The following is a 26,250-nucleotide window of genomic DNA, read 5'->3' on the forward strand; positions in this document are numbered from 1 at the left end:
TCTCTGTCCTGTTCCCCTGCGGTGTGTCCGGGCTAGTCAGTCTCTGTCCGGTTCCCCTGCGGTGTGTCCGGGCTAGTCTCTGTCCGGTTCTCCTGCGGTGTGTCCGGGCTAGTCTCTGTCCGGTTCTCCTGCGGTGTGTCCGGGCTAGTCTCTGTCCGGTTCTCTGCGGTGTGTCCGGGCTAGTCAGTCTCTGTCCGGTTCTCCTGCGGTGTGTCCGGGCTCGTCTCTGTCCGGTTCTCCTGCGGTGTGTCCGGGCTAGTCAGTCTCTGTCCGGTTCTCCTGCGGTGTGTCCGGGCTAGTCTCTGTCCGGTTCTCCTGCGGTGTGTCCGGGCTAGTCAGTCTCTGTCCGGTTCTCCTGCGGTGTGTCCGGGCTAGTCTCTGTCCGGTTCTCCTGCGGTGTGTCCGGGCTAGTCAGTCTCTGTCCGGTTCTCCTGCGGTGTGTCCGGGCTAGTCAGTCTCTGTCCGGTTCTCCTGCGGTGTGTCCGGGCTAGTCAGTCTCTGTCCGGTTCTCCTGCGGTGTGTCCGGGCTAGTCTCTGTCCGGTTCTCCTGCGGTGTGTCCGGGCTAGTCAGTCTCTGTCCGGTTCTCCTGCGGTGTGTCCGGGCTAGTCTCTGTCCAGTTCTCCTGCGGTGTGTCCGGGCTAGTCAGTCTCTGTCCGGTTCCCCTGCGGTGTGTCCGGGCTAGTCAGTCTCTGTCCGGTTCTCCTGCGGTGTGTCCGGGCTAGTCAGTCTCTGTCCGGTTCTCCTGCGGTGTGTCCGGGCTAGTCTCTGTCCGGTTCTCCTGCGGGGTGTCAGGGCTTGTCAGTCTCTGTCCGGTTCTCCTGCGGTGTGTCCGGGCTAGTCAGTCTCTGTCCGGTTCTCCTGCGGTGTGTCCGGGCTAGTCAGTCTCTGTCCGGTTCTCCTGCGGTGTGTCCGGGCTAGTCTCTGTCCGGTTCTCCTGCGGTGTGTCCGGGCTAGTCAGTCTCTGTCCGGTTCTCCTGCGGTGTGTCCGGGCTAGTCTCTGTCCAGTTCTCCTGCGGTGTGTCCGGGCTAGTCAGTCTCTGTCCGGTTCCCCTGCGGTGTGTCCGGGCTAGTCTCTGTCCGGTTCTCCTGCGGTGTGTCCGGGCTAGTCAGTCTCTGTCCGGTTCTCCTGCGGTGTGTCCGGGCTAGTCTCTGTCCGGTTCTCCTGCGGTGTGTCCGGGCTAGTCTCTGTCCGGTTCCCCTGCGGTGTGTCCGGGCTAGTCAGTCTCTGTTCGGTTCCCCTGCGGTGTGTCCGGGCTAGTCTCTGTCCGGTTCTCCTGCGGTGTGTCCGGGCTAGTCAGTCTCTGTCCGGTTCTCCTGCGGTGTGTCCGGGCTAGTCAGTCTCTGTCCGGTTCTCCTGCGGTGTGTCCGGGCTAGTCAGTCTCTGTCCGGTTCTCCTGCGGTGTGTCCGGGCTAGTCAGTCTCTGTCCGGTTCCCCTGCGGTGTGTCCGGGCTAGTCTCTGTCCGGTTCCCCTGCGGTGTGTCCGGGCTAGTCAGTCTCTGTCCGGTTCCCCTGCGGTGTGTCCGGGCTAGTCAGTCTCTGTCCGGTTCTCCTGCGGTGTGTCCGGGCTAGTCAGTCTCTGTCCGGTTCTCCTGCGGTGTGTCCGGGCTCGTCTCTGTCCGGTTCTCCTGCGGTGTGTCCGGGCTAGTCAGTCTCTGTCCGGTTCTCCTGCGGTGTGTCCGGGCTAGTCTCTGTCCGGTTCTCCTGCGGTGTGTCCGGGCTAGTCTCTGTCCGGTTCTCCTGCGGTGTGTCCGGGCTAGTCTCTGTCCGGTTCTCCTGCGGTGTGTCCGGGCTAGTCAGTCTCTGTCCGGTTCTCCTGCGGTGTGTTCGGGCTAGTCTCTGTCCGGTTCTCCTGCGGTGTGTCCGGGCTAGTCAGTCTCTGTCCGGTTCCCCTGCGGTGTGTCCGGGCTAGTCAGTCTCTGTCCGGTTCTCCTGCGGTGTGTCCGGGCTAGTCAGTCTCTGTCCGGTTCTCCTGCGGTGTGTCCGGGCTAGTCAGTCTCTGTCCGGTTCTCCTGCGGTGTGTCCGGGCTAGTCAGTCTCTGTCCGGTTCTCCTGCGGTGTGTCCGGGCTAGTCAGTCTCTGTCCGGTTCTCCTGCGGTGTGTCCGGGCTAGTCAGTCTCTGTCCGGTTCCCCTGCGATGTGTCCGGGCTAGTCAGTCTCTGTCCGGTTCCCCTGCGGTGTGTCCGGGCTAGTCTCTGTCCGGTTCTCCTGCGGTGTGTCCGGGCTTGTCAGTCTCTGTCCAGTTCTCCTGCGGTGTGTCCGGGCTCGTCTCTGTCCGGTTCTCCTGCGGTGTGTCCGGGCTAGTCAGTCTCTATCCGGTTCCCCTGCGGTGTGTCCGGGCTAGTCTCTGTCCGGTTCTCCTGCGGTGTGTCCGGGCTAGTCAATCTCTGTCCGGTTCTCCTGCGGTGTGTCCGGGCTCGTCTCTGTCCGGTTCTCCTGCGGTGTGTCCGGGCTAGTCTCTGTCCGGTTCTCCTGCGGTGTGTCCGGGCTAGTCTCTGTCCGGTTCTCCTGCGGTGTGTCCGGGCTAGTCTCTGTCCGGTTCTCCTGCGGTGTGTCCGGGCTAGTCAGTCTCTGTCCGGTTCTCCTGCGGTGTGTCCGGGCTAGTCAGTCTCTGTCCGGTTCTCCTGCGGTGTGTCCGGGCTAGTCTCTGTCCGGTTCTCCTGCGGTGTGTCCGGGCTAGTCAGTCTCTGTCCGGTTCTCCTGTGGTGTGTCCGGGCTAGTCAGTCTCTGTCCGGTTCCCCTGCGGTGTGTCCGGGCTAGTCTCTGTCCGGTTCTCCTGCGGTGTGTCCGGGCTAGTCTCTGTCCGGTTCTCCTGCGGTGTGTCCGGGCTAGTCTCTGTCCGGTTCTCCTGCGGTGTGTCCGGGCTAGTCAGTCTCTGTCCGGTTCTCCTGCGGTGTGTCCGGGCTAGTCAGTCTCTGTCCGGTTCTCCTGCGGTGTGTCCGGGCTAGTCTCTGTCCGGTTCTCCTGCGGTGTGTCCGGGCTAGTCAGTCTCTGTCCGGTTCTCCTGCGGTGTGTCCGGGCTAGTCAGTCTCTGTCCGGTTCTCCTGCGGTGTGTCCGGGCTAGTCTCTGTCCGGTTCCCCTGCGGTGTGTCCGGGCTAGTCAGTCTCTGTCCGGTTCCCCTGCGGTGTGTCCGGGCTAGTCTCTGTCCGGTTCTCCTGCGGTGTGTCCGGGCTAGTCTCTGTCCGGTTCTCCTGCGGTGTGTCCGGGCTAGTCTCTGTCCGGTTCTCCTGCGGTGTGTCCGGGCTAGTCTCTGTCCGGTTCTCCTGCGGTGTGCCCGGGCTAGTCAGTCTCTGTCCGGTTCCCCTGTGGTGTTTCCGGGCTAGTCAGTCTCTGTCCGGTTCCCCTGCGGTGTGTCCGGGCTAGTCAGTCTCTGTCCGGTTCTCCTGCGGTGTGTCCGGGCTAGTCTCTGTCCGGTTCTCCTGCGGTGTGTCCGGGCTAGTCAGTCTCTGTCCGGTTCCCCTGCGGTGTGTCCGGGCTAGTCAGTCTCTGTCCGGTTCCCCTGCGGTGTGTCCGGGCTAGTCAGTCTCTGTCCGGTTCTCCTGCGGTGTGTCCGGGCTAGTCTCTGTCCAGTTCCCCTGCGGTGTGTCCAGGATAGTCTGTCTCCTGTGGATTCCTCGGTGGAGGGGCCTTTCTCCAGCTCTGTAGAGACAAGGCGCTGCACTCAGAGGACCAGTTAGTCCCAGGAGGAGAAGTGAGCCGTCTGTCCGGTGCGGGAGCTTGGACATGGTGTCTCACTGGTGGGCGCTGGCGTCCGCGGCTCACGCTTTGGAGAATTAGGCCGTGAGGAATGACAGGGACCTGCTCACTTCCTTGCTTTGAGGGCTTTGCACAGGGGGGAGGGGAGGGCGTGGGCATTGGGAGCCCCCGAAACCTGAGGAGCTTCGCTACGCGTGAGGTTAAAACACAGCAAACGAACAGTGCTGTCGGGCGACTCTCGCTGGAGTGTGGCCGTAACTAAGGGTCGAAAGATGGACGAGGCGTCAGGCCCGAGGCTGTCCTTTGGTTCAGACCCGAGTGACTGGCTCCTCAAACGCTTTCACGGGTGATGAACATTTTCGCCGGGCGAAGGCCGCGCGGGTGGTCCCCCGGTCCCGGCCGTGAGAGCTCATCAGCCCCGTTCCAGCATCGTCACCATGCAGCTAATCAAGAAAACTAGGTCATGCGTAACCAAAAAAAAAAAAGGGGGGGGGGGAGTTTTGTAGCCAGGATACCGTTTGGCCTTATTTTTGCTTACACATAATTTTTATTTTGAGTATTCTTGGGTTTTTGTTGTTGTTCTCAAAGAAGATAATGTAATGACACAGATTCTGACAAGTCTGTTGGGAAGATTGGGGGGGGCGGTTTTCTGGGAGGATTTGGGCGGCTTCCTTTTGAAGTCTTAATGTGTGTGTGTGCGTGCGCGTCGTGCATGTGTGTGCATGTGTGTGCACGTGTGTGTGCACGTGTGTGTGCGTGTGTTTCTAGACCCTCACCTCGTTTCCTTTTGTGTTTTGTTTCAAGTACATGTACAGTTTTCTGGCCCAGCCAAATGCCCTCGCCCATCTGGATCTATCCAACACGGAGTGTTCGCTGGACATGGTAATGTTCTCATACTGCTCTGGGGGCGGCGGCGGGCTCCGACCAGCAGCCTGGGTGGGACTCAGAGGGCTTCCTTGCTCGTGAAACGTGTGCTCCCTCAGACGTGGGAGCCGGAGGGACTGAGGGCGCCTGTGTCTCCCCAGGTCTGCGGTGCTCTGCTCCGGGGGTGCCTTCAGTACCTGGCCGTGCTCAACCTCTCCAGAACCATCTTCTCCCACCGGTACGACGCCGCCCCGCCCGCCGCGTCCTCCAGGAGGCGCTTGCGTTACGGAAGCGGAGTGAGGCTGGGGGATGTCCTGCAGGACAGGAAACGAGGTCTCACGTAGCCGTCCTCTACGAATACGAGGCCGGAAAGTCCATGTTGCTGTTGTGTCTTTTTCTTCTTCTTCTTTTTTTTCTCGCTGCAGTTTGTTGTTCTTGTTGGTAACTCCAGCCTGTGTGAACTGTATGGTAATATGGTTCTCCTCTGGGGACAGGCTGTCTCTCAATACAGTGAGGACTCTTTCAGCAGCGTCGACAGGCATTGCTCGGGATAGGCTTGGACGTACATATAACCCTCTGGGATGCAGAGAGAAGAGTCACCCCAAACTCAGGCATTGTAGTTTGTAACAAGTGGGGGGCCTCGCTTAAGGATCCCCCCTTCTACCTTTCTGATGTAGAACTGCTTGCAAAATAAGGCAGAAAAATGAGAAACGGCAAGTATTCACAAACAGCAGCTACTTAGAGTGGAGAGAGAATAAGGCAGAATTACGAAGCACACGGTGTGTGAGTGTGGAACCCTGGCACCATCGAGCTGTCACCGCAGGTCAACACCTTGCCTTCGTTACTATGATCCCACGCCATAAGCCGCACGTTAGCCATTCTGTGCTCTTTGATAACGTGGAGAACCAATCGACACTAGAAATGCTCCCTTTTCCTTAGTTAACTTTCTAAAAGGTCTTATAGTCACAGGGATAACCTGAACTGATTTGGAAAATTCAGTTCTGAATGCTTATTCTACAGTTGTGCCTTGCAAATGAATGATACGGTATTTTAAAGTACTGTCAGTCCATTACTTCATCAGTGATGTAGATTTTCACAATAACAAAGAATATGGCACCAATGCCGCAAGAGGAATAAGGTCAGTAAGGTCAGGGATGTTGAGAGTTTCCTAAGGTACTTCATTTCGTGGGCATTCATTGAGGTGACCCAGTCAGCATCCGTATTTGATGGTAGCGATGACGCCACGCTTCGGCGAAGATCCCAGTGAGAAGGCAAGGTCATAGACTACAAAGATTTAAAAAAAAAATTTATTGATTGATTTTAAAGAGAGGGAGAGAAATAGGGAGGAGAGCGGGAAGCATCAGCTTATAGTAGTTGCTTCTTGTATGTGCCTCGACCGGGAAAGCCCAGGGTTTTGAACCAGCGACCTCAGCATTCGAGGTCAGTGCTGTACCCACTGCACCACCACAGGTCAGGCTCAGAGAGGTTCCTATAATCAGTTCTGCGCTCACCATCAATTCCGTGACCCCTGTAATGGCTCAGTGCAGCTACTCAACTTGTGGAACCGCTTTGTGCTAACAGACTGCCGTGTCTTCCAAGTGAGAGGTGTGAGTCAGCTGTCCAGTGCCCAGCGGCTCACCTGGACACGCTCAAAGAGAGCCCTTAGCCGTGGGCTTGAAATCGGTGCACTGGCACTGAGTTGCGGACGGTCCACCAGGCTATTCCTGCTTTTGTTCACAAGTGCGTCGGTCGGGATGGGTCGGTCGGGGTGGGTCGGTCGGGGTGGGTCGGTCGGGGTGGGTCGGTCGGGATGGGTCAGGCTGGTCCACAGTAACGATGACCCTCCTGCCCCATTCCTGTGGCGTCCAGCAGCAGTCGCTTTGTGACATGTCCCCCTGTGGACTGGCCACACGGCCTTCACTCTGGAAGGCAGAGCGGCCCGTGGCCAGAATGCTGACCGCCACGCGGTCGAGGAACAAGGGTCGCAGCATTGCATGCGCTGACTGCCCTCTGGACAGTCCATCACGTCCGTCACTTCTGCTGGACATGATGTCCCCTCGGCCAGTGGACGCGCGTGGCCACGCCTGGCATCATTGGGGTGCTGGGCTTCCTTGTCCCTCAGAAAGGGGCAGTGACCTCTTGGGAACATGGGCAAGTCGACGCCAAGACAGAGTAGCCGGAGGAGACGATGTTCACGGGATGATTTAACACCATGTGCTCGTCACAGAGTGAATGGGTGGACAAGCTCAGGATGCTCTGTTACCAGAACCGCTGTGTTGGAAACATAATACATTGTCCCCCAGCACTCTCTCTCCTCTTGAGTTTAGTTTCTCATCCTCTTAGATAGAGATTCTGCTTGCTGAGGTATCTCTTCCTTCATAGCCCGAAACTGTCCCGTTTTGAACAGTTTTCAAATGTAACAGGTTTTCCAGGACCTCCCTCCCCTTAGATATTGTTGAAGCTTATGTGGCCGACCCCGACCACGAGACAGCGTCAGCCCCGAGATGCGGTGACTGCCTCGCCCGAGACAAGTGACCGTCTGCCGTGCGTCCGCCTGCGTGCTGTGCACAAGTGCGGTCCTCGGGCCCCCTGTCGGTTCTGCGAGAATAAAACAAGCCACGTGCTCACCTTCCGGCGCGGAGGGCGCGGTCTCGTTCTTCTCAGCCCCTCATGGCGTGCTGGGGGCTCTCTCTGTTCCTTCCCGCTGTGCCCAAAGGGGACACAATTGGAAGTTGTAGCCATTTCTTGGGGGAGTGTTGTCTTTATTCTGATATTTGGTCAGAAACAATGAGAGGTCTGTGGTCTAGATACTTGGGACCATGAGGCTTTCTGTGTTGTTCCTCGGTTGACGCCAGGTCTCGGTCTGGTTGCATCTGAGACACGTCGCAGCCAGAAATGTTCCCAAGTGCAGGTAGCGATCTGACATTCCACGCACACTCCCACCACCCCTGGGGTATTTTCACTGACCGCCTGTTTCTTAAACACCCAAGCCTGGAGTTCTCAGAAGTTCACTGGCTGCACCACCAGGCGTTCACTGGCTGCAAAGGGTAGGACTGCACTGTTGTAAGGACCTTCTGGGACGTCTTAGCCTCTCTTCCATCATTCCCTGAAGTGCATCGGGTTTGTTTAGATTTCAGACATCCAGTCTCTTTCGACCTTGACATTTCTACTGAAAGTACAGCCGATCCGAGGGTTATTTCACAGTGTCGGCACCAGCTGTGGGATGATGTGGTGTGCTGGCGTTCGGGTGCTGGGACGTGAGGACGGCTGCCGGGGTGACACCCCCCCCTCATTTTGTCTTTCAGGAAAGGGAAGGAGGTGCCCCTGTCCTTCAAGCAGTTTTTCAGCAGTTCCCTTGCTCTGGAGCACATCAACCTCTCAGGCACAAAGCTGTCTCCGGAGCCCTTAAAGTGAGTGGTGGATCGTTCTCTCTGGAGCTTCTAAACGTTCGGCTTGTGGGAGTGAGTGTGCCCAAGGGAAGGGGGAGGGGCGCGTAACCCTAAAACCGATGAGGCCAACGGAAACACCTTTTTACTTTTGGGCACAAAAGAAGTCTGATTTTATTTTATTTTATTTTGTTCTTTTTAGCACTATATATTGTGCACTACGGACATGATTGCCCTGTGTGTGAATGAGGAAAACGTCCCCTTCTCTGTGACCTTGGCCGCCGTCCCTGTTCTTCCGTGTTCCCAGGAATGACTGCTTTTCCTCTGAACCCGTTCAGTCTATTTTTGATATGTCCTTGCGTCTGCATGTTTTCCACCCACATTTAAGTAGACCGCTCCCAAAAATCAGGGGATATGTCAAAATGAACAGGAAGCAATAGAAACAAGACACATTTGATTTTTTTTTAAGTAAACAAGGACATCAGAAAAGCGAAGGACAAGTCAAAGACAGTTGTTCGGCTATGCAAATGAGATGCAAAACCAACTTCTATTTCATTGCTGATAATGTGCTCTGGTGCCAAAGGCTGAAAGTGCTGGAGTCTCTATCTGCACGTTCCCGGACCCCCTAATTTTTGGGAGCGGTGTGTTTCTACTAGGAGTGCTGATCTGACTGCACACGCATGTGCTGCAGAGTCAGATTCTGGGTGCTTCAGATTCTGAATGTCCCAGGTCAGCACAGGTGCTCTCTCGGCTGTTGTGACCCTGGCAGATGCCCTTGTTACGGGTGAATATCCGCAGGGTAGGGAGGTGTAGCCATGAGGTTAAACTTCTCCAGCTACATCAGGGTTTGGGAATCATTTATCACCCTTGGAATTTCTTCTGTTCCCCGTTCTTCCCGGAAGTAATCAGAAGGGAAGGGCTGCAGACTCCACTTCCCTCTGAGTCTAAAGAGCGTGTTTTCCAGTGGCTACGCTCCCCCGTCCTCAGACGTGCTCGGGTCCAGCGGCGAGCCTGGGTCTCTCCTTCCTGCAGCTCCCGAGCCTGCGGGCCGGTGCCGACTCTTCTCCCTCGTCATGTGTATGAAATGTTCTGTTTCTGTGTCACTAGGACATTCCTCTTCATCTGGTCTGCAAACTGCCTCCTCTTTTCTTTTTGAGGGGTGGAATTCTTGGTTATAGTGTTTCACACAGTTCCGAATGGCTGAAACAATGGTGCCTTCTCTTTTTTTTGTATTTTTCTGAAGTGAGAAGCGGGGAAGCAGAGAGACAGACTCCTGCATGCGCCCGACCGGGATCCACCCGGCATGCCCACCAGGGGGCGATGCTCTGCCCATCTGGGGCGTCGCTCTGTTGCAACCAGAGCCACTCTAGCGCCTGAGGCAGAGGCCAAGGAGCCATCCCCAGCGCCCGGGCCATCTTTGCTCCAATAGAGCCTCGGCTGCGGGAGGGGAAGAGAGAGACAGAGAGGAAGGAGAGGGGGAGGGGTGGAGAAGCAGATGGGCGCTTCTCCTGTGTGCCCTGGCCGGGAATAGAACCCGGGACTTCCACATGCCGAGCTGATGCTGTGCCGCTGAGCCAGCCGGCCAGGGCGACAACGGTGCCTTTTAAGAACAAGCAGGTCCAGTGCAGTGCTGAGGAAGCAACGTCTGATGTTGCAGCTGGCCCTTCTCTGTGGAAGACTGAATTAATACATTAGAGGTCTCCAAGTGTAACAGCTGCAGATAGCGCAAAGCCTCACGGTTCGGCTGTGTGCACGGATGTTAGCAAGACCATCAAGGCCGGTATTCTAGGGCGGCTCTCTCATAATCTGGCCACACTCCTTCACTTACTCATCCAGCTGCTATTCACTGAGCATTTACGATGTGCCGGATGCCGGGGGGGCACCGAGTAGGAAGCAAAGTCAGGCGTGACTCTCGGCCTCACAGCGTGTTACGGGGAGATGGGCGTATTCAGAGCACATTCAGCTCAGCTCTCGGCACCCGGAGTTCTGACTCCTTCGGGGTCGTTGATTCCTGGAAGAGGCGGAGTGGTTCTTGATTGGCATAATTGATTCCATAGCATCCTCCACACAGCGGCACAGGACACGCTGTAGAGATGCTTGCAAATAATGCACGTCAGAGTTATTTTGTAACCATCCGATCTTATGACCTGCGGTTATTTATGGGGATGTTTCATTATGGTAGGTCAGAACCTGAGGGACTTCTGGTCGGCGCGGTAGAGCAGGTAATTAGTGGGAAGCCAGTAGGCTGTTAGGTCTGTGTCTGACTCACAGACTCACAGACCTAACAGAATTTTAATGTGGGGAAGCAGTCTTCCCGGTCGGAGATTCTGTAAAGGACACTGTAGACACCTCGCAGGTGGAACTGGGATTTGAAAAGATGTGACACTGAGGTGCTCGGGTTAACCTGGGAGGGGTGGGGACGGGGACTTGGACAGGGACCGACACCTTCAGTGATGCCAGCCGTAGTCGGAAGGCATCGTTGTCCCTGTTGACACTTAAGGAAACTGAGGCTCAGAGAAGCTGAGTCATTTGTCCAAACTCCCTGCGCAGGTTGGGTTTCCCAGGCAGTGGACTTAGAGGTGGAAGTCAGCCCGGTCTCTGAGAAAGGGGAGAATACCACTATCTAGGAAAAGAAAACACTTGAGTAAGCGATTGAGCAGAAGCATTGCCCCGAGGAGACGTGCCTCAGCCTGTGTCCTAGGACAGTATTTACAGCGAGGGCCCAGTGAGCAGGGTTCCGGGGACGAGGAGACAGCGCCGCCCCCAGCCTCCAGGGACAGGGCTGGGTGTCTGTGCAGGAGGCAGCGGGCCTAGTGCCCACCGTGGGAGAGTGGGAAGTCTCAGAGCCCGGCCTGCAGGAATGCCCTGCCTCCCACCTCGCACCCGCACCGAGTGCTCTGCGGGCAGGAATGCCCCGCCTCCCACCTCGCACCCGCACCGAGTGCTCTGCGGGCAGGAATGCCCCGCCTCCCACCTCGCACCGCACTGAGTGCTCTGCGGGCAGGAATGCCCTGCCTCCCACCTTGCACCCGCACTGAGTGCTCTGCGGGCAGGAATGCCCCGCCTCCCACCTCGCACCCGCACCGAGTGCTCTGCCTGCAGGAATGCCCCGCCTCCCACCTCGCACCCGCACCGAGTGCTCTGCCTGCAGGAATGCCCCGCCTCCCACCTCGCACCCGCACCGAGTGCTCTGCGGGCAGGAATGCCCCGCCTCCCACCTCGCACCCGCACCGAGTGCTCTGCCTGCAGGAATGCCCTGCCTCCCACCTCGCACCCGCACCGAGTGCTCTGCGGGCAGGAATGCCCCGCCTCCCACCTCGCACCCGCACTGAGTGCTCTGCGGGCAGGAATGCCCTGCCTCCCACCTCGCACCCGCACTTGAGTGCTCTGGGAGCAGGAACGCCCCGCCTCCCACCTCGCACCGCACTGAGTGCTCTGCCTGCAGGAATGCCCTGCCTCCCACCTCGCACCCGCACTGAGTGCTCTGCGGGCAGGAATGCCCTGCCTCCCACCTCGCACCCGCACCGAGTGCTCTGTGGGCAGGAATGCCCCGCCTCCCACCTCGCACCGCACTGAGTGCTCTGCCTCCCACCTCGCACCCGCACTGAGTGCCCCGCCTCCCACCTCGCACCGCACTGAGTGCTCTGCCTCCCACCTCGCACCGCACTGAGTGCTCTGCGGGCAGGAATGCCCCGCCTCCCACCTCGCACCCGCACCGAGTGCTCTGCGGGCAGGAATGCCCCGCCTCCCACCTCGCACCCGCACCGAGTGCTCTGCGGGCAGGAATACCCCGCCTCCCACCTCGCACCGCACTGAGTGCTCTGCCTCCCACCTCGCACCCGCACTGAGTGCTCTGCGGGCAGGAATGCCCCGCCTCCCACCTCGCACCCGCACCGAGTGCTCTGCCTGCAGGAATGCCCCGCCTCCCACCTCGCACCCGCACCGAGTGCTCTGCGGGCAGGAATGCCCCGCCTCCCACCTCACACCCTCACTGAGTGCTCTGCGGGCAGGTGGCTGGAGCTCCTCCCCCGGGCACGTGAGAACAGGTCGGCACTGGGGTGGTGAGTGCGTGGTAGCAGGCCTCTGTTGTAGCCGGTAGTGAGTGCGTGGTAGCAGGCCGGAGTGCTTGCTGCCGGTCCTCTCTGGGCTCTGTGTGGGCGCGTCCCGACCTGCCCAGCCCAGCCCAGCCCAGCGAGGAGTGGCCCTGAGCCCCCTGTGCTCCCTCCGCAGGGCGCTGCTGCTCAGCCTGGCCAGCAACCACCACCTGCGGGCCGTGTCCCTGGACCTCAGCAGCTGTGAGGTAAGCGCCCCGGGGGACTGTGCGGGGGGGGGGGGGGGGCGGGGGGGCGGAGGACGGCCTGGACACTGGTTGTCTTCTATTCTGGAACAAAGTGTGGCTCGGAGATTCCAGAGGGTCCCAGTGACGCCGAAAAACACATTAGGGCAGGTTCTGATGTTCTGTATTTTGTGGGGTGTATCCATCCCCAGACACACAGATCTCCATTCAGAATGCATGCAACTGTGTTTTTAATGACTATTTTTTTTTTTTTTTGTAGCATGCAAGGAGTGGGGGACAGACAGGGACAGAAAGACAGGAAGGGAGAGAGATAAGAAGCATCAACTCATAGTTGCAGCACCTTAGTTGTTCACTGATTGCTTTCTCATATGTGCCTTGACTGGTGGGCTCCAGCTGAGCCAGTGACCCCTTGCTCAAGCCAGCGACCTTGGGCTTCAAGCCAGCGACCTTGGGGTCATGTCCATGATCCCACACTTAAGCCGGATGAGCCTGTGCTCTAACTGGTGACCTCGGGGTTTCTAGCCTGGGTCCTCAGCATCCCGGGTCCAGGCTCCATCCACTGTGCCACCCCCTGGTCAGGTGCCACATCCTTTTAAAAGGCCAGCGATCTGGAGGAAGGAGCATGAATTTTGGAAGTTTTCTCTGGGTTTTAGTCTTTGCTTGTTCTGTCTCCATTGTGACTATTTGGGTATGAAATATAACTAACTCATCTCTTAGAACTAGGAGCAGCCACTGAAACATCCCCGCTTCCTGGAGTGAGAGGAGAGTTTCCTCTGGAAAGAAATGTAATTTTTAACTTCCAACATTTGGAAACATAGTCAGTGATTAACTACATTTACCCCTCTTTGATCTCGGATGCTTTTACATAATTCCCCTGTGTGTGTGTGTGTGTGTGTGTGTGTGTGTGTGTGTGTTCCAAATGAGGGTGATTTAAAAACCAGCTGTACAGGCACTGGGGCAGGCCCCGCCTCATTATGCAAATTTATGCAAATTATTTCAAAGCTTTTACTGTTTAGGGAGAGGTTTAGCTTTGGGGGGAGTTCAGACAGCAAACAACCTGTGAATGTAACCGAATGTTCTTGGAAGTGGAAGGTTAGTGATTTTCCTGCTTAAATTTTTAATTTTTTTTTAATTTATTTTTACAGGGACAGAGAGAGAGTCAGAGAGAGGGATAGATAGGGACAGACAGACAGGAACGGAGAGAGATGAGAAGCATCAATCATCAGTTTTTCGTTGGGACTCCTTAGTTGTTCATTGATTGCTTTCTCATATGTGCCTTGACCGTGGGCCTTCAGCAGACCGAGCAGTAACCCCTTGCTCGAGCCAGCGACCTTGGGTCCAAGCTGGTGAGCTTTTTTTGGCTCAAGCCAGATGAGCCCGCGCTCAAGCTGGCAACCTCGGGGTCTCGAACCTGGGTCCTTCCACATCCCAGTCTGACGCTCTATTCACTGCGCCACCACCTGGTCAGGCTTAAATTTTTTTTTTAATTTTTATTTATTTATTTATTTTTACAGGGACAGAGAGAGAGTCAGAGAGAGGGATAGATAGGGACAGACAGACAGGAACGGAGAGAGATGAGAAGCATCAATCATCAGTTTTTCGTTGGGACTCCTTAGTTGTTCATTGATTGCTTCCTGCTTAAATTTTTGATTTTTGGTGTAGGAACAGATTCTGCTTGGAAAGTGTTTTTATTGACTCTTTGCTTTTTTACTTTACACATGTATCGCTAGAGAGATTTAGGTTCTTGATTTTTATTCTGCCTGCTGCCAGTAACACTTTTGTTTTTTTTTCTCCTTGGGCTTCCCTTAGCTTGGCCATTGTGTAAGTACTTTGTGAACCGATTCATTAGCACATACGGATAGAGCTGACTACTTTTAACGATTGGGAAGTGTTACTTTTGTGAGTCTATGCTACAAATATTATCGCTCAAGAGTTTTTATAAAATAAAGAGAGTCGAACCTTAAATGTCACCTGTATTGTCCATATTTGTGAATGGAATATTTTTGCTGTGCTTTATAGTAATAGAAAGCAGAGGTGTTCTTGTAGAAAATTTACTTCTCGGCAGAGAAATCACCGACGGCAAGTCATGCAGTGGTCAAGATGTGCACTTTTGTTTTATCTTCTCAAAAGCACAACTTTTTATCACGCTCTGAAAATCGAATTCTGTTTCCTTGAAGAATTTGCCTGAATTATTTCTTGCTTTAACTTGGACAGGGTCTATATACACATTCATTTCAAGTATTAACTGCTGTGACTCGGAACCTTGCTTCTCAAAACTATTTGTACTGAAGAACCTTTTGTGTGTGTGTGTGTGTGTGTGTGTGTGTGTGTTTTAAACTTATCTGCAATAAATCAATATTTTTGCAAAAATTTAAAAAGACATAGAAAATACAAGCCCTTAATTTTTATTATCAGGTGCAGTGGACCTGAAATGATATATTATGGTGGTTACCAGGGGATACGGAGAGAGCAGAGGGGGACAGATGTGACGGAAGGAGGCGTGACTTGGGGTGGAGAGCGCACAGTACAACATATAGACGATGTGTTGTAGAATTATATACTGGAAACCTGTATAATTCTGTTAACCAACGTCGTCATCCCAATAAATTCAATAAGAAAAGAAAAAAATTATTACTAAGGTTTATAAAATACTTGTGGTCAGTTTCTGTACTAGTCTTTTCTGAGACCAGTAACAAGCTCTGTAGAGACTGACGCTGGCCGGCCACATTTTGAGTGGCAGGTGCTGGGATAAGATGGGCTCAGGGGGCGTTCAGGAAAGAGGCACCTCTCCCGGGAAATCGGGGGCATGCAGAGGGTCCGTGCCGGCTGCCGGCTTCTCGCTCTGGTCTCCCCCAAGTGTGTAGGCCCGCCTCCTGGGAGGGGGGTTGTCTCCAAGTTCACATCAGGCCCCCTCCGTGTCATCTCCTGTCACCTTCAAAAGCAGGAAAGGCTGAATTCAATCCCATCGACTGAAACACGCCTGAATTCAGAGGCTGACCCAGAGATCCATGGAAAACTCTGCTGAATGTACAAGCAGCCAGAGAAATGGACAGGCTTTGGTCCAGGGTCCCATAAAAACATCGCTTCTGAAATAGCAAAATAAAGATTCTTTAAATTCTTACTTCAAAACTCGACAGAGTGGGAAATGGCACCTTGTGTGATACATTTGGTATAGAAATTGATGTAAGTTAAAATTTTCCTAAGCAACTAGAGAGACAGCCGTGATCCTTGGCATGTAAGTACTTGGTACACGAGCCCCTGTTCCTTCCCGCTGGGTGGTAGGTGTGCTGAGCAGAGTGGCGGCAGCTGGGGAACTGCATTGAGCACAGTGCTCTACACAGAGTCAGGAACTCAGATAGTTGCCAGAAGGAGAGTAAATAGATACTCAGACCTGTGGAAACTATGCTTCTGATTTCATGGAGAAAAGATGAAAACTACTGGGTTATACAGGTTGTCCTGCTGTTTGGAAAAAAACAGGTAGTTTGGAATAACTCACTCGTAGTTTTTTTTTGGTAGAAGCTAACCACAGCAAACCGTAGTTTAGATTAATGAAACATCTTTTCCTTCTGTGGCTCAGGGCCTGTGTAGAAACATTTTGTAGTCCCTTTCTGCGCCATTGTGAGCCCGCACGCTGTTTCCTGGGACAGTTAGGGCTGGGTCCTTCCTGAACTGGTTGACGTTCGAAGTTAGTCTTTCTCACCTCCTTTGGTTGTTTTGCGGCTACCTGGTGGGGAGTTATTCCTGAAACGTGTCATCTAAGGAAAGGGTGACACTTTCTCGTATATAAAAAGGATTCGTTACATCTCCAAAAATCAGAAGTGAAAAAAATTCTTGGGGGTTGACAACAGTGTCTTGCTGATGGTGACCCTGGGACAGATCCTCCTTGTTTTCTTTTTTGTTTTTTGTTTGTTTTTTATAATTTTTGGTGGATGTAACATGAGGAGACAGCAGCAGTGACTGCTATTGGCTCTTTACCACTGATGATAACTTCATTGAAGTTTTTAAGTGTAGCCTTTTTTTTTGGTACTGCGTTTAAGACTGTTGTTTTGGCTACACCATTAGTAGTTGACCGACTGTCCGTTTGTGTTCTCTAGCTGAGGTCGGGAGGCGCACAGGTGTTGGAAGGCTGCATCGCCGAAATCCACAACATCACCAGCTTAGACATCTCCGACAACGGTGAGCCTGACCTCGGGGAAGAGGAGAGAGGGAGGGATGTCGAGGGGAAGAGGAGAGAGGGAGGGATGTCGAGGGGAAGAGGAGAGAGGGAGGGATGTCGAGGGGAAGAGGGGAGAGGGAGGGATGTCGAGGGGAAGAGGAGAGAGGGAGGGATGTCGAGGGGAAGAGGGGAGAGGGAGGGATGTCGAGGGGAGGAGGAGAGAGGGAGGGGTGTCGAGGGGAAGAGGAGAGAGGGAGGGGTGTCGAGGGGAAGAGGGGAGAGGGAGGGGTGTCGAGGGGAAGAGGGGAGAGGGAGGGATGTCGAGGGGAAGAGGAGAGAGGGAGGGATGTCGAGGGGAAGAGGAGAGAGGGAGGGGTGTCGAGGGGAAGAGGAGAGAGGGAGGGATGTCGAGGGGAAGAGGAGAGAGGGAGGGGTGTCGAGGGGAAGAGGGGAGAGGGAGGGGTGTCGAGGGGAAGAGGAGAGAGGGAGGGGTGTCGAGGGGAAGAGGGGAGAGGGAGGGATGTCGAGGGGAAGAGGAGAGAGGGAGGGGTGTCGAGGGGAAGAGGGGAGAGGGAGGGGTGTCGAGGGGAAGAGGGGAGAGGGAGGGGTGTCGAGGGGAAGAGGGGAGAGGGAGGGATGTCGAGGGGAAGAGGAGAGAGGGAGGGGTGTCGAGGGGAAGAGGAGAGAGGGAGGGATGTCGAGGGGAAGAGGGGAGAGGGAGGGGTGTCGAGGGGAAGAGGAGAGAGGGAGGGGTGTCGAGGGGAAGAGGAGAGAGGGAGGGGTGTCGAGGGGAAGAGGGGAGAGGGAGGGGTGTCGAGGGGAAGAGGGGAGAGGGAGGGATGTCGAGGGGAAGAGGAGAGAGGGAGGGGTGTCGAGGGGAAGAGGAGAGAGGGAGGGGTGTTGGGAAGAGGAGAGAGGGAGGGGTGTCGAGGGGAAGAGGAGAGAGGGAGGGGTGTCGGGAAGAGGAGAGAGGGAGGGGTGTCGAGGGGAAGAGGAGAGAGGGAGGGGTGTCGAGGGGAAGAGGGGAGAGGGAGGGATGTCGAGGGGAAGAGGAGAGAGGGAGGGGTGTCGAGGGGAAGAGGGGAGAGGGAGGGATGTCGAGGGGAAGAGGGGAGAGGGAGGGATGTCGAGGGGAAGAGGAGAGAGGGAGGGGTGTCGAGGGGAAGAGGAGAGAGGGAGGGATGTCGAGGGGAAGAGGGGAGAGGGAGGGATGTCGAGGGGAAGAGGGGAGAGGGAGGGGTGTCGAGGGGAAGAGGGGAGAGGGAGGGGTGTCGAGGGGAAGAGGAGAGAGGGAGGGATGTCGAGGGGAAGAGGAGAGAGGGAGGGATGTCGAGGGGAAGAGGAGAGAGGGAGGGATGTCGAGGGGAAGAGGAGAGAGGGAGGGGTGTCGAGGGGAAGAGGAGAGAGGGAGGGGTGTCGAGGGGAAGAGGAGAGAGGGAGGGGTGTCGAGGGGAAGAGGAGAGAGGGAGGGGTGTCGAGGGGAAGAGGGGAGAGGGAGGGGTGTCGAGGGGAAGAGGGGAGAGGGAGGGATGTCGAGGGGAAGAGGAGAGAGGGAGGGATGTCGAGGGGAAGAGGAGAGAGGGAGGGGTGTCGAGGGGAAGAGGAGAGAGGGAGGGGGTGTCGAGGGGAAGAGGAGAGAGGGAGGGGTGTCGGGAAGAGGAGAGAGGGAGGGGTGTCGAGGGGAAGAGGAGAGAGGGAGGGGTGTCGAGGGGAAGAGGAGAGAGGGAGGGGTGTCGGGAAGAGGAGAGAGGGAGGGGGTGTCGAGGGGAAGAGGGGAGAGGGAGGGGTGTCGAGGGGAAGAGGAGAGAGGGAGGGGTGTCGAGGGGAAGAGGAGAGAGGGAGGGGTGTCGAGGGGAAGAGGGGAGAGGGAGGGATGTCGAGGGGAAGAGGGGAGAGGGAGGGGTGTCGAGGGGAAGAGGGGAGAGGGAGGGATGTCGAGGGGAAGAGGGGAGAGGGAGGGGTGTCGAGGGGAAGAGGGGAGAGGGAGGGGTGTCGAGGGGAAGAGGAGAGAGGGAGGGGTGTCGAGGGGAAGAGGGGAGAGGGAGGGGTGTCGAGGGGAAGAGGGGAGAGGGAGGGGTGTCGAGGGGAAGAGGGGAGAGGGAGGGGTGTCGAGGGGAAGAGGAGAGAGGGAGGGGTGTCGAGGGGAAGAGGGGAGAGGGAGGGGTGTCGAGGGGAAGAGGAGAGAGGGAGGGGTGTCGAGGGGAAGAGGAGAGAGGGAGGGGTGTCGAGGGGAAGAGGAGAGAGGGAGGGGTGTCGGGAAGAGGAGAGAGGGAGGGGTGTCGAGGGGAAGAGGAGAGAGGGAGGGGTGTCGGGAAGAGGAGAGAGGGAGGGGTGTCGAGGGGAAGAGGAGAGAGGGAGGGGTGTCGAGGGGAAGAGGAGAGAGGGAGGGATGTCGAGGGGAAGAGGAGAGAGGGAGGGGTGTCGAGGGGAAGAGGAGAGAGGGAGGGGTGTCGAGGGGAAGAGGAGAGAGGGAGGGGTGTAGGGGGCCAGTTAGTGACGGGAAGCTCACCTTCCAGCCCAGTCTAGACAACACCCCCGTGAAGAGGTTACTCTGCGCCTTGCTGAATAAGACTGTTTAACTTAACCACGGAGTTTCTTTCACAGAATAAGTCTATGCCAGAGTCTCGCTAGGCTGATTCCATGGGCAGCCACAATGCAGGGTCTAGGCCAGTGTTCGGCAAACTCACTAATCAGCAGAGCCAAATGTCAGCAGTACCACGATTGAAGTTCCTGTTGAGAGCCACATTTTTTTTTTTTTCTGAAGCTGGAAACGGAGAGAGACAGTCAGACAGACTCCCGCATGCGCCCGACCGGGATCCACCCGGCACGCCCACCAGGGGGCGACGCTCTGCCCACCAGGGGGCGTTGCTCTGCTGCAACCAGAGCCACTCTAGCGCCTGGGGCAGCGGCCAAGGAGCCATCCCCAGCGCCCGGGCCATCTTTGCTCCAATGGAGCCTCGGCTGCGAGAGGAGAAGAGAGAGACAGAGAGGAAGGAGAGGGGGAGGGGTGGAGAAGCAGATGGGCGCTTCTCCTGTGTGCCCTGGCCGGGAATCGAACCCGGGACTTCTGCACGTCAGGCCGATGCTCTACCACTGAGCCAACCGGCCAGGGCTATGAGAGAGAGAGAGCCACATTTTTTAAACTTAGACTATATAGGCAGGTACATTCCTTATCGAGGCAGCGCCCGCACGTGGTATGTTGTGGAAAAGCCTCACTCAAGGGTCCAAAGAGCCGCCTGTGGCTCGCGAACCGCAGATTGCCGACCGGGGGTCTAGGCAGTGAATGAAAAGAGGTCCATTCGAATAGCATAGATGCATCGATGAAGATGTGAGCCCAGCCTCCGGCGTTCTCGGTGGTGGCGAGTTGGAGCCGTTTCCTCATTTAGGAAGCTGTTTGGCGGCGTCCTCTCCGCTGGTTTCTGTAGCACGTGTGAGGGAACTTGTTACATTGGTGCAGATGCTGGCGCTCACCAGGGAGCGGGGCAGAGCGTAGGAGCCCCCCGCCCGGAGGCGGGCGTGTGGACACTCTCTGGTGTTCTCCACACCCGGGCTTCGCTGACTCGTTCACCCACTGATTGCTCAAGAGACGGTGGGGAAGAAGTCTGCAGAGAGTTAGTCCCTGTGAAATAGTAGGGCAGGTGAACAGAGCAAGAACGTTCGTTTGGGAAGAAGAGATGAGACTCCCGGGCCCTCAGGGAAGCCGCCCTGGCTGAGTACGTTCCCGCAGAGCCCCCGTCGGCTGTGTTCTGAGTCTCTCCCTCTCCTTCCTCCCAGGGTTAGAATCCGACCTGTCCACCTTGATCGTGTGGCTCAGTAGAAACCGATCCATACAACACCTGGCGTTGGGCAAGAATTTTAACAATATGAAATCCAAGTAAGAGTGTTGGATACTTTCTATTTTATTTTTTTGTGTGACAGTGACGAGAGCAGCCAGCCCCCTGAAAGTGTTTGGTCTGACTCCTCTGTCCACGTCTTTCCTTCCCGTTAGGAACCTGGCCCCCGTGCTGGACAACCTGGTGCAGATGATTCAGGACGAGGAGTCCGTGAGTATTGTTACAGAAACTCCTGCCCAAAGTCTTGTGTGTGTGTGTGGCCACTCTTACGGTTTCCGCTGGGGTTTGGTGATGATGGGCTTGTTGGTGATTGGATGTGTGTACACCTTTTCTGTTGTCACTTTTGAAAAAAATGCAGTGATAGGAGGTATTGAAAACTTATTCTTGGTCCTGGCCAGTTGGCTTAGCAGTTGAGTGTCAGCCTGGCATGTGGAAATTCTGGGTTTGATTCCCAGTCAAGGCACACAGGAGAAGTGCCTATCTGCTTCTTCATCCCTCCCCCCTGCCTCTTCCCCTCCTGTAGCCATGGCTCCTACTGTTTGGATGATTTGAGCAAAGTTAGCCCTGGGACGCAGAGGATGGCTCCATGGCCTTCCTTGCCTTAGGCACTAAAAATAGCTCAGTTGCCAAGCAACGGAGCAGTGGCCCAGACAGGCAGAGCATTGCCTGGTAGGGGGTTTCCCTGGTGAATCCCAGTCTTGATGCATGCGGGAGTCTGTCTCTACCTCCCCACCTCTCACTTAATAATAAAAAATATATATATAAAATAAAATAGAACTTACTCTACATTTGATTCCACTCATGACTAATTAAAGGAAGACCGTAACTAATAGATTAAAGGAATCATAAATTGGAGCCCGTCTTTTAATAAGCCTTATATTTTCCCACGTCACCTAATACGCTAATCTGCAGGCATGCACTTTACCAGATAGTTAACCTTGTGATCTCCTATCATGCAGAGAAGCATCAAAGAGCTAATTTGAATTCCATCTGGTAATTGCAGGGTTGCAAGAGGCTAAGAAAGCCGCCCCTCCCCCTAAATTGCTTCTCGAGATCCACTAATCCTTCATATATATATATATTTTCCCCTCTCTTGAGTTGCTCCTGGCTAACACTTGCATCAGGGTGAAGAAATTTGATTTTAAGCAGTAGCCTATTTTGCTGTCCTTTAAAATGCATCAGAGAAAAAAGACATTTTGTAGACAAAGCAAAAAGCACTCCACTGTTACCTGGTGCCTCACACCCTTCTGTGTCACTGATGCTCTTTGAGACAGTGTCCCCTTCCTGTCTTTGTCCTGTTTGGCTGCCAAACTCGACTTTTATGGGCCTTGAATTCCAAATCAATTTGTACTCCTGCCACGAAGATTCATATTATTCATGTTTTGTGATAGTGACTTTTGTGGGTTGTAAGAGTGATTTTCCTATATGAATCATGAGAGATGTGTCACGTCCTTATAAAAGTATAATTCAGTCCTGGCTGGTTGGATCAGTGGTAGAGCATCAGCCCAGCGTGTGGAAGTCCTGGGTTCGATTCCCAGCCAGGACACACAGGAGAAGCGCCCATCTGCTTCTCCACCCCTCCTCCTCTCCTTCCTCTCTGTCTCTCTCTTCCCCTCCCGCAGCCAAGGCTCCATTGGAGCAAAGTTGGCCCAGGCGCTGAGGATGGCTCCGTGGCCTCTGCCTCAGGTGCTAGAATGGCTCTGGTCACAACAGAGCGATGCCCCAGATGGGCAGAGCATCGCCCCCTGGTGGGCATGCCGGGTGGATCCTGGTCAGGCGCATGCAGGAGTCTGTCTGTCTGCCTCCCCGCTTCTCACTTTGGAAAAATACAAAAAAAAAAAAAGTATAATTCACCCTTTTGAGTTCATACAGGGTGACATCCAATTCTTTGAAAGCCATAAAGCAGGGGTCCCCAAACTACGGCCCGCGGGCCGCATGCGGCCCCCTGAGGCCATTTATCCAGCCCCCACTGCACTTCCGGAAGGAGCACCTCTTTCATTGGTGGTCAGTGAGAGGAGCATAGTCCCCATTGAAATACTGGTCAGTTTGTTGATTTAAATTTACTTGTTCTTTATTTTAAATATTGTATTTGTTCCCGTTTTGTTTTTTTACTTTAAAATAAGATATGTGCAGTGTGCATAGGGATTTGTTCATAGTTTTTTTTATAGTCCGGCCCTCCAATGGTCTGAGGGACAGTGAACTGGCCCCCTGTGTAAAAAGTTTGGGGACCCCTGCCATAAAGCTAACTTTTCCAAGGACGCTGGGGGTGCCCCCGGCTGACATGGGCACACCTCTCTGCGGGGTTCAGGTCAGGAAGCAAGAGAAGCCTCTCCCGACTGTTGTGTGGGTGTCATTTCCGACCTGTGGGCTACAAGTGACACTCCAGGCAGTTCTCTGGGTCCTGGTTTGCTAATAATCCTCGTATTTTGTTGTTCTTTATACCGGGTTGTTCAGTTTGGGGGCACAGTTAGGCTGTGGGGTACACTGTGCGGAGTCGGGGCCGTGTGCCCTGCACAGCACCTTTGCATCTGCGCTGTCCTGCTCGGTGTGGGGCTGGCGTTTTCCCGACAGGCCCGGTCTTAGCAGACGGACGGACGGCCCGGTCTTAGCAGACGGACGGACGGGCCCGGTCTTAGCAGACGGACGGACGGGCCCGGTCTTAGCAGACGGACAGACGGGCCCGGTCTTAGCAGACGGACGGACGGGCCCGGTCTTAGCAGACGGACGGACGGACGGGCCCGGTCTTAGCAGACGGACAGACGGGCCTGGTCTTAGCAGACGGACGGACAGACGGGCCTGGTCTTAGCGGACGGACGGACGGGCCCGGTCTTAGCGGACGGACAGACGGGCCCGGTCTTAGCGGACGGACAGACGGGCCTGGTCTTAGCAGACGGACAGACGGGCCCGGTCTTAGCAGACGGACGGATGGGCCCGGTCTTAGCGGACGGACAGACGGGCCCGGTCTTAGCGGACGGACAGACGGGCCTGGTCTTAGCAGACGGACAGACGGGCCCGGTCTTAGCAGACGGACAGACGGGCCCGGTCTTAGCAGACGGACGGACGGGCCCGGTCTTAGCGGACGGACGGACGGACGGACGGGCCCGGTCTTAGCAGACGGACAGACGGGCCTGGTCTTAGCAGACGGACGGACAGACGGGCCTGGTCTTAGCGGACGGACGGACGGGCCCGGTCTTAGCGGACGGACGGACGGACGGGCCCGGTCTTAGCAGACGGACAGACGGGCCTGGTCTTAGCAGACGGACGGACGGACGGGCCCGGTCTTAGCGGACGGACAGACGGGCCCGGTCTTAGCAGACAGACAGACGGGCCCGGTCTTAGCAGACGGACAGACGGGCCCGGTCTTAGCAGACGGACAGACGGGCCCGGTCTTAGCGGATGGACGGACGGACGGGCCCGGTCTTAGCGGACGGACAGACGGGCCTGGTCTTAGCAGACGGACAGACGGGCCTGGTCTTAGCAGACGGACGGACAGACGGGCCTGGTCTTAGCAGACGGACGGACGGGCCCGGTCTTAGCAGACGGACGGACGGGCCTGGTCTTAGCAGACGGACAGACGGGCCCGGTCTTAGCGGACGGACGGACGGACGGGCCCGGTCTTAGCAGACGGACGGACGGGCCCGGTCTTAGCGGACGGACGGACGGACGGGCCCGGTCTTAGCAGACGGACAGACGGGCCTGGTCTTAGCAGACGGACGGACAGACGGGCCCGGTCTTAGCAGACGGACGGACGGGCCCGGTCTTAGCGGACGGACGGACGGACGGGCCCGGTCTTAGCAGACGGACGGACGGGCCTGGTCTTAGCAGACGGACGGACGGACGGGCCCGGTCTTAGCGGACGGACAGACGGGCCTGGTCTTAGCAGACGGACAGACGGGCCCGGTCTTAGCAGACGGACAGACGGGCCCGGTCTTAGCAGACGGACAGACGGGCCCGGTCTTAGCAGACGGACGGACGGACGGGCCCGGTCTTAGCGGACGGACGGACGGACGGGCCTGGTCTTAGCAGACGGACAGACGGGCCTGGTCTTAGCAGACGGACAGACGGGCCCGGTCTTAGCAGACGGACGGACGGCCCGGTCTTAGCAGACGGACGGACGGGCCCGGTCTTAGCAGACGGACGGACGGGCCCGGTCTTAGCAGACGGACGGACGGCCCGGTCTTAGCGGACGGAGCCCCCCTTGCATTGCCTTAGTGCTTCTCACTCATTTCAAAATGTTTGTTTCCCATCACGGATTTTAGGAAAATTTATAGTTTATGGAAAACACATCTGTGAGTGTCGTGTTTTGTCTACGACAGGAGGGTCTCTGTACTCCGTTTCTGTGACCTTGAGTCTCACTTAGAGATAATCCCACCTTTAGAGCACACCAGAAAAGCTATTTGCAGGTGGTGACGTTTGCCGTGAAAAATGTGGCTTCCGTCACACTGCGAGTCCCTGTCCCGTGCCCCTCGTAAGATCTGGGGAAAGACTTCCGATGCTCTGTCACTGAAATCAGGTGGCTTTTTCCAAAAGCGATGACCTTGCTTTTGTTTCTAGCTCCGTATCAATAATTTGCAAAATAATTCAACACAGTGAGGAGCTCAGTCTTTCCCGTATGAAAACTTCGCCAATAACTGGCGTCATTGGACTGGTTTGGTTTGAGTGCAGGTTTGGACATGGATGATTCTCTTGTTCTTCTTGCTCTGTGACGGCCCGGGTCACACACACCTGGCCCGTGGTCACCCCACGGGCTCCAGTGTCCCCATCCACTGTGGACAGTGGGGGCCAGGCTGCCGCGCCCTGCCTGGGGGCGGGAACACGGAGGGGCCTCTGGGTGACAGGGACTCTCTCTGTGAGGCGCCAGCTGCAAACCCACGTTGTCAGGAGAGAACAGGAGGTGTCTGCCCCGGGAGGGCCCGCAGCCCGGGGACCGCGGCTCCGCCCTGAGGAGAAACAGCAGGTCCCCACCCAGCAGCTGGCGGGCAGGAGCGATGACCTTAGCAATGTGGTGGCGCGGGCCGTCCTGTGCGCACGCCGGCCTCCGCCTGCTCCCCAGCGTCCACGGGGGTGCGTGCGCTGAGTGTGCACGCCGCCCTAGGACCCGGGCCTGCTGCTCGGAGACGGGCGCTTGCCCGGCGTTTGCAGGACAGTGCAGTACTTCGTTTCTGCAGCAGCTGAGCAGCGACCGTGACAAGCAGGGCGCCGACAGGGCTTGTTAAAGCAGCACTGCCCTGTTTTCCTTGCTCGCGTCTGAAGCACTTCCAGCTAAGTTTTTTCCACGTGCTCGCGTGGTGGGTCTTAAGAAAATGGAAGCGACCTTGACAACCCTGCCGGATTTAATTGCCTTTGCCCCGAGACGGTGCAATTCCACTTGTAACAGTTTGATTCTAATTGATAGACTGTTACCATTAGGTCTGTCACCGCAGATGTATTCAGTTTAGAAACCACGATCGAGTTTGGACAATAGGGATGATACGTGGAACCCCAGGTGGCCCGTCCCCCAAAGCGGACTGCCACTTTGTGGTACCCGAGTCCTGAGACCACCAGCCCCCTCCGACTGCCTCCTGCGGCCAGGTGGCAGGTGTGCCTCGGGCAGGGGTCCCTCAGGAGACCGTGTGCCGCGCCTGGGGGGCTCACACAGACCACCCGGCACAGGGTCAGAGTGCTAGGCGCACAAGCCACTGGTCATCGGCGACCCTGGGAGCTGCTTCCAGCTCCTCGTCCCCATGGTGACAGCTGCCTTGGAGAAGGAGGCAGAACTGTTTGGTGTGGCTGGGCTGGCGCAGACCACCTTGGGTGACTCTGAGACATCCCACCCCCAGGAAGTCTGGATTGTGACTCTTAGAGCCTCATTGGTTCCAGTGCTAGAATCTCACTTCATTAAATCAGTTACAGCTTAGCTCAAGGGTCGCACATTCTAATGTCCACAGCTTAACTCAAGGATGGCACATTCTAATGTCCACAGCTTAGCTCAAGGGTCGCACATTCTAATGTCCACAGCTTAGCTCAAGGATGGCACAT

General features: G+C 56.2%; 1 protein-coding gene and 1 non-coding gene across 5 annotated transcripts in view; one reads left to right on the top strand and one right to left on the bottom strand.

The window, feature by feature from the left end:
* The window catches only part of CARMIL1 (capping protein regulator and myosin 1 linker 1), a 213,781-nt gene that overhangs the window by 113,871 nt on the left and 73,660 nt on the right, over nt 1–26,250 (top strand). For 3 of the 4 annotated variants that reach the window (XM_066352268.1, XM_066352272.1, XM_066352270.1), the window contains exons 14-20: nt 4,501–4,578; nt 4,722–4,798; nt 7,866–7,970; nt 12,177–12,246; nt 16,338–16,419; nt 20,174–20,273; nt 20,388–20,442. In XM_066352268.1, coding sequence (XP_066208365.1) covers nt 4,501–4,578; nt 4,722–4,798; nt 7,866–7,970; nt 12,177–12,246; nt 16,338–16,419; nt 20,174–20,273; nt 20,388–20,442 — 567 coding nt within the window. The remainder of the gene's footprint in view (nt 1–4,500; nt 4,579–4,721; nt 4,799–7,865; nt 7,971–12,176; nt 12,247–16,337; nt 16,420–20,173; nt 20,274–20,387; nt 20,443–26,250) is intronic. The other variant, XM_066352271.1, reaches the window with a different exon arrangement.
* On the bottom strand, nt 19,437–19,512 carry TRNAV-GAC (transfer RNA valine (anticodon GAC)). The gene has a single exon. It is a non-coding gene; the product is annotated as a tRNA-Val (tRNA).

Source organism: Saccopteryx leptura, chromosome 11 (genome assembly GCF_036850995.1).
Source record: "Saccopteryx leptura isolate mSacLep1 chromosome 11, mSacLep1_pri_phased_curated, whole genome shotgun sequence".
Lineage (NCBI taxonomy): Eukaryota > Metazoa > Chordata > Mammalia > Chiroptera > Emballonuridae > Saccopteryx > Saccopteryx leptura.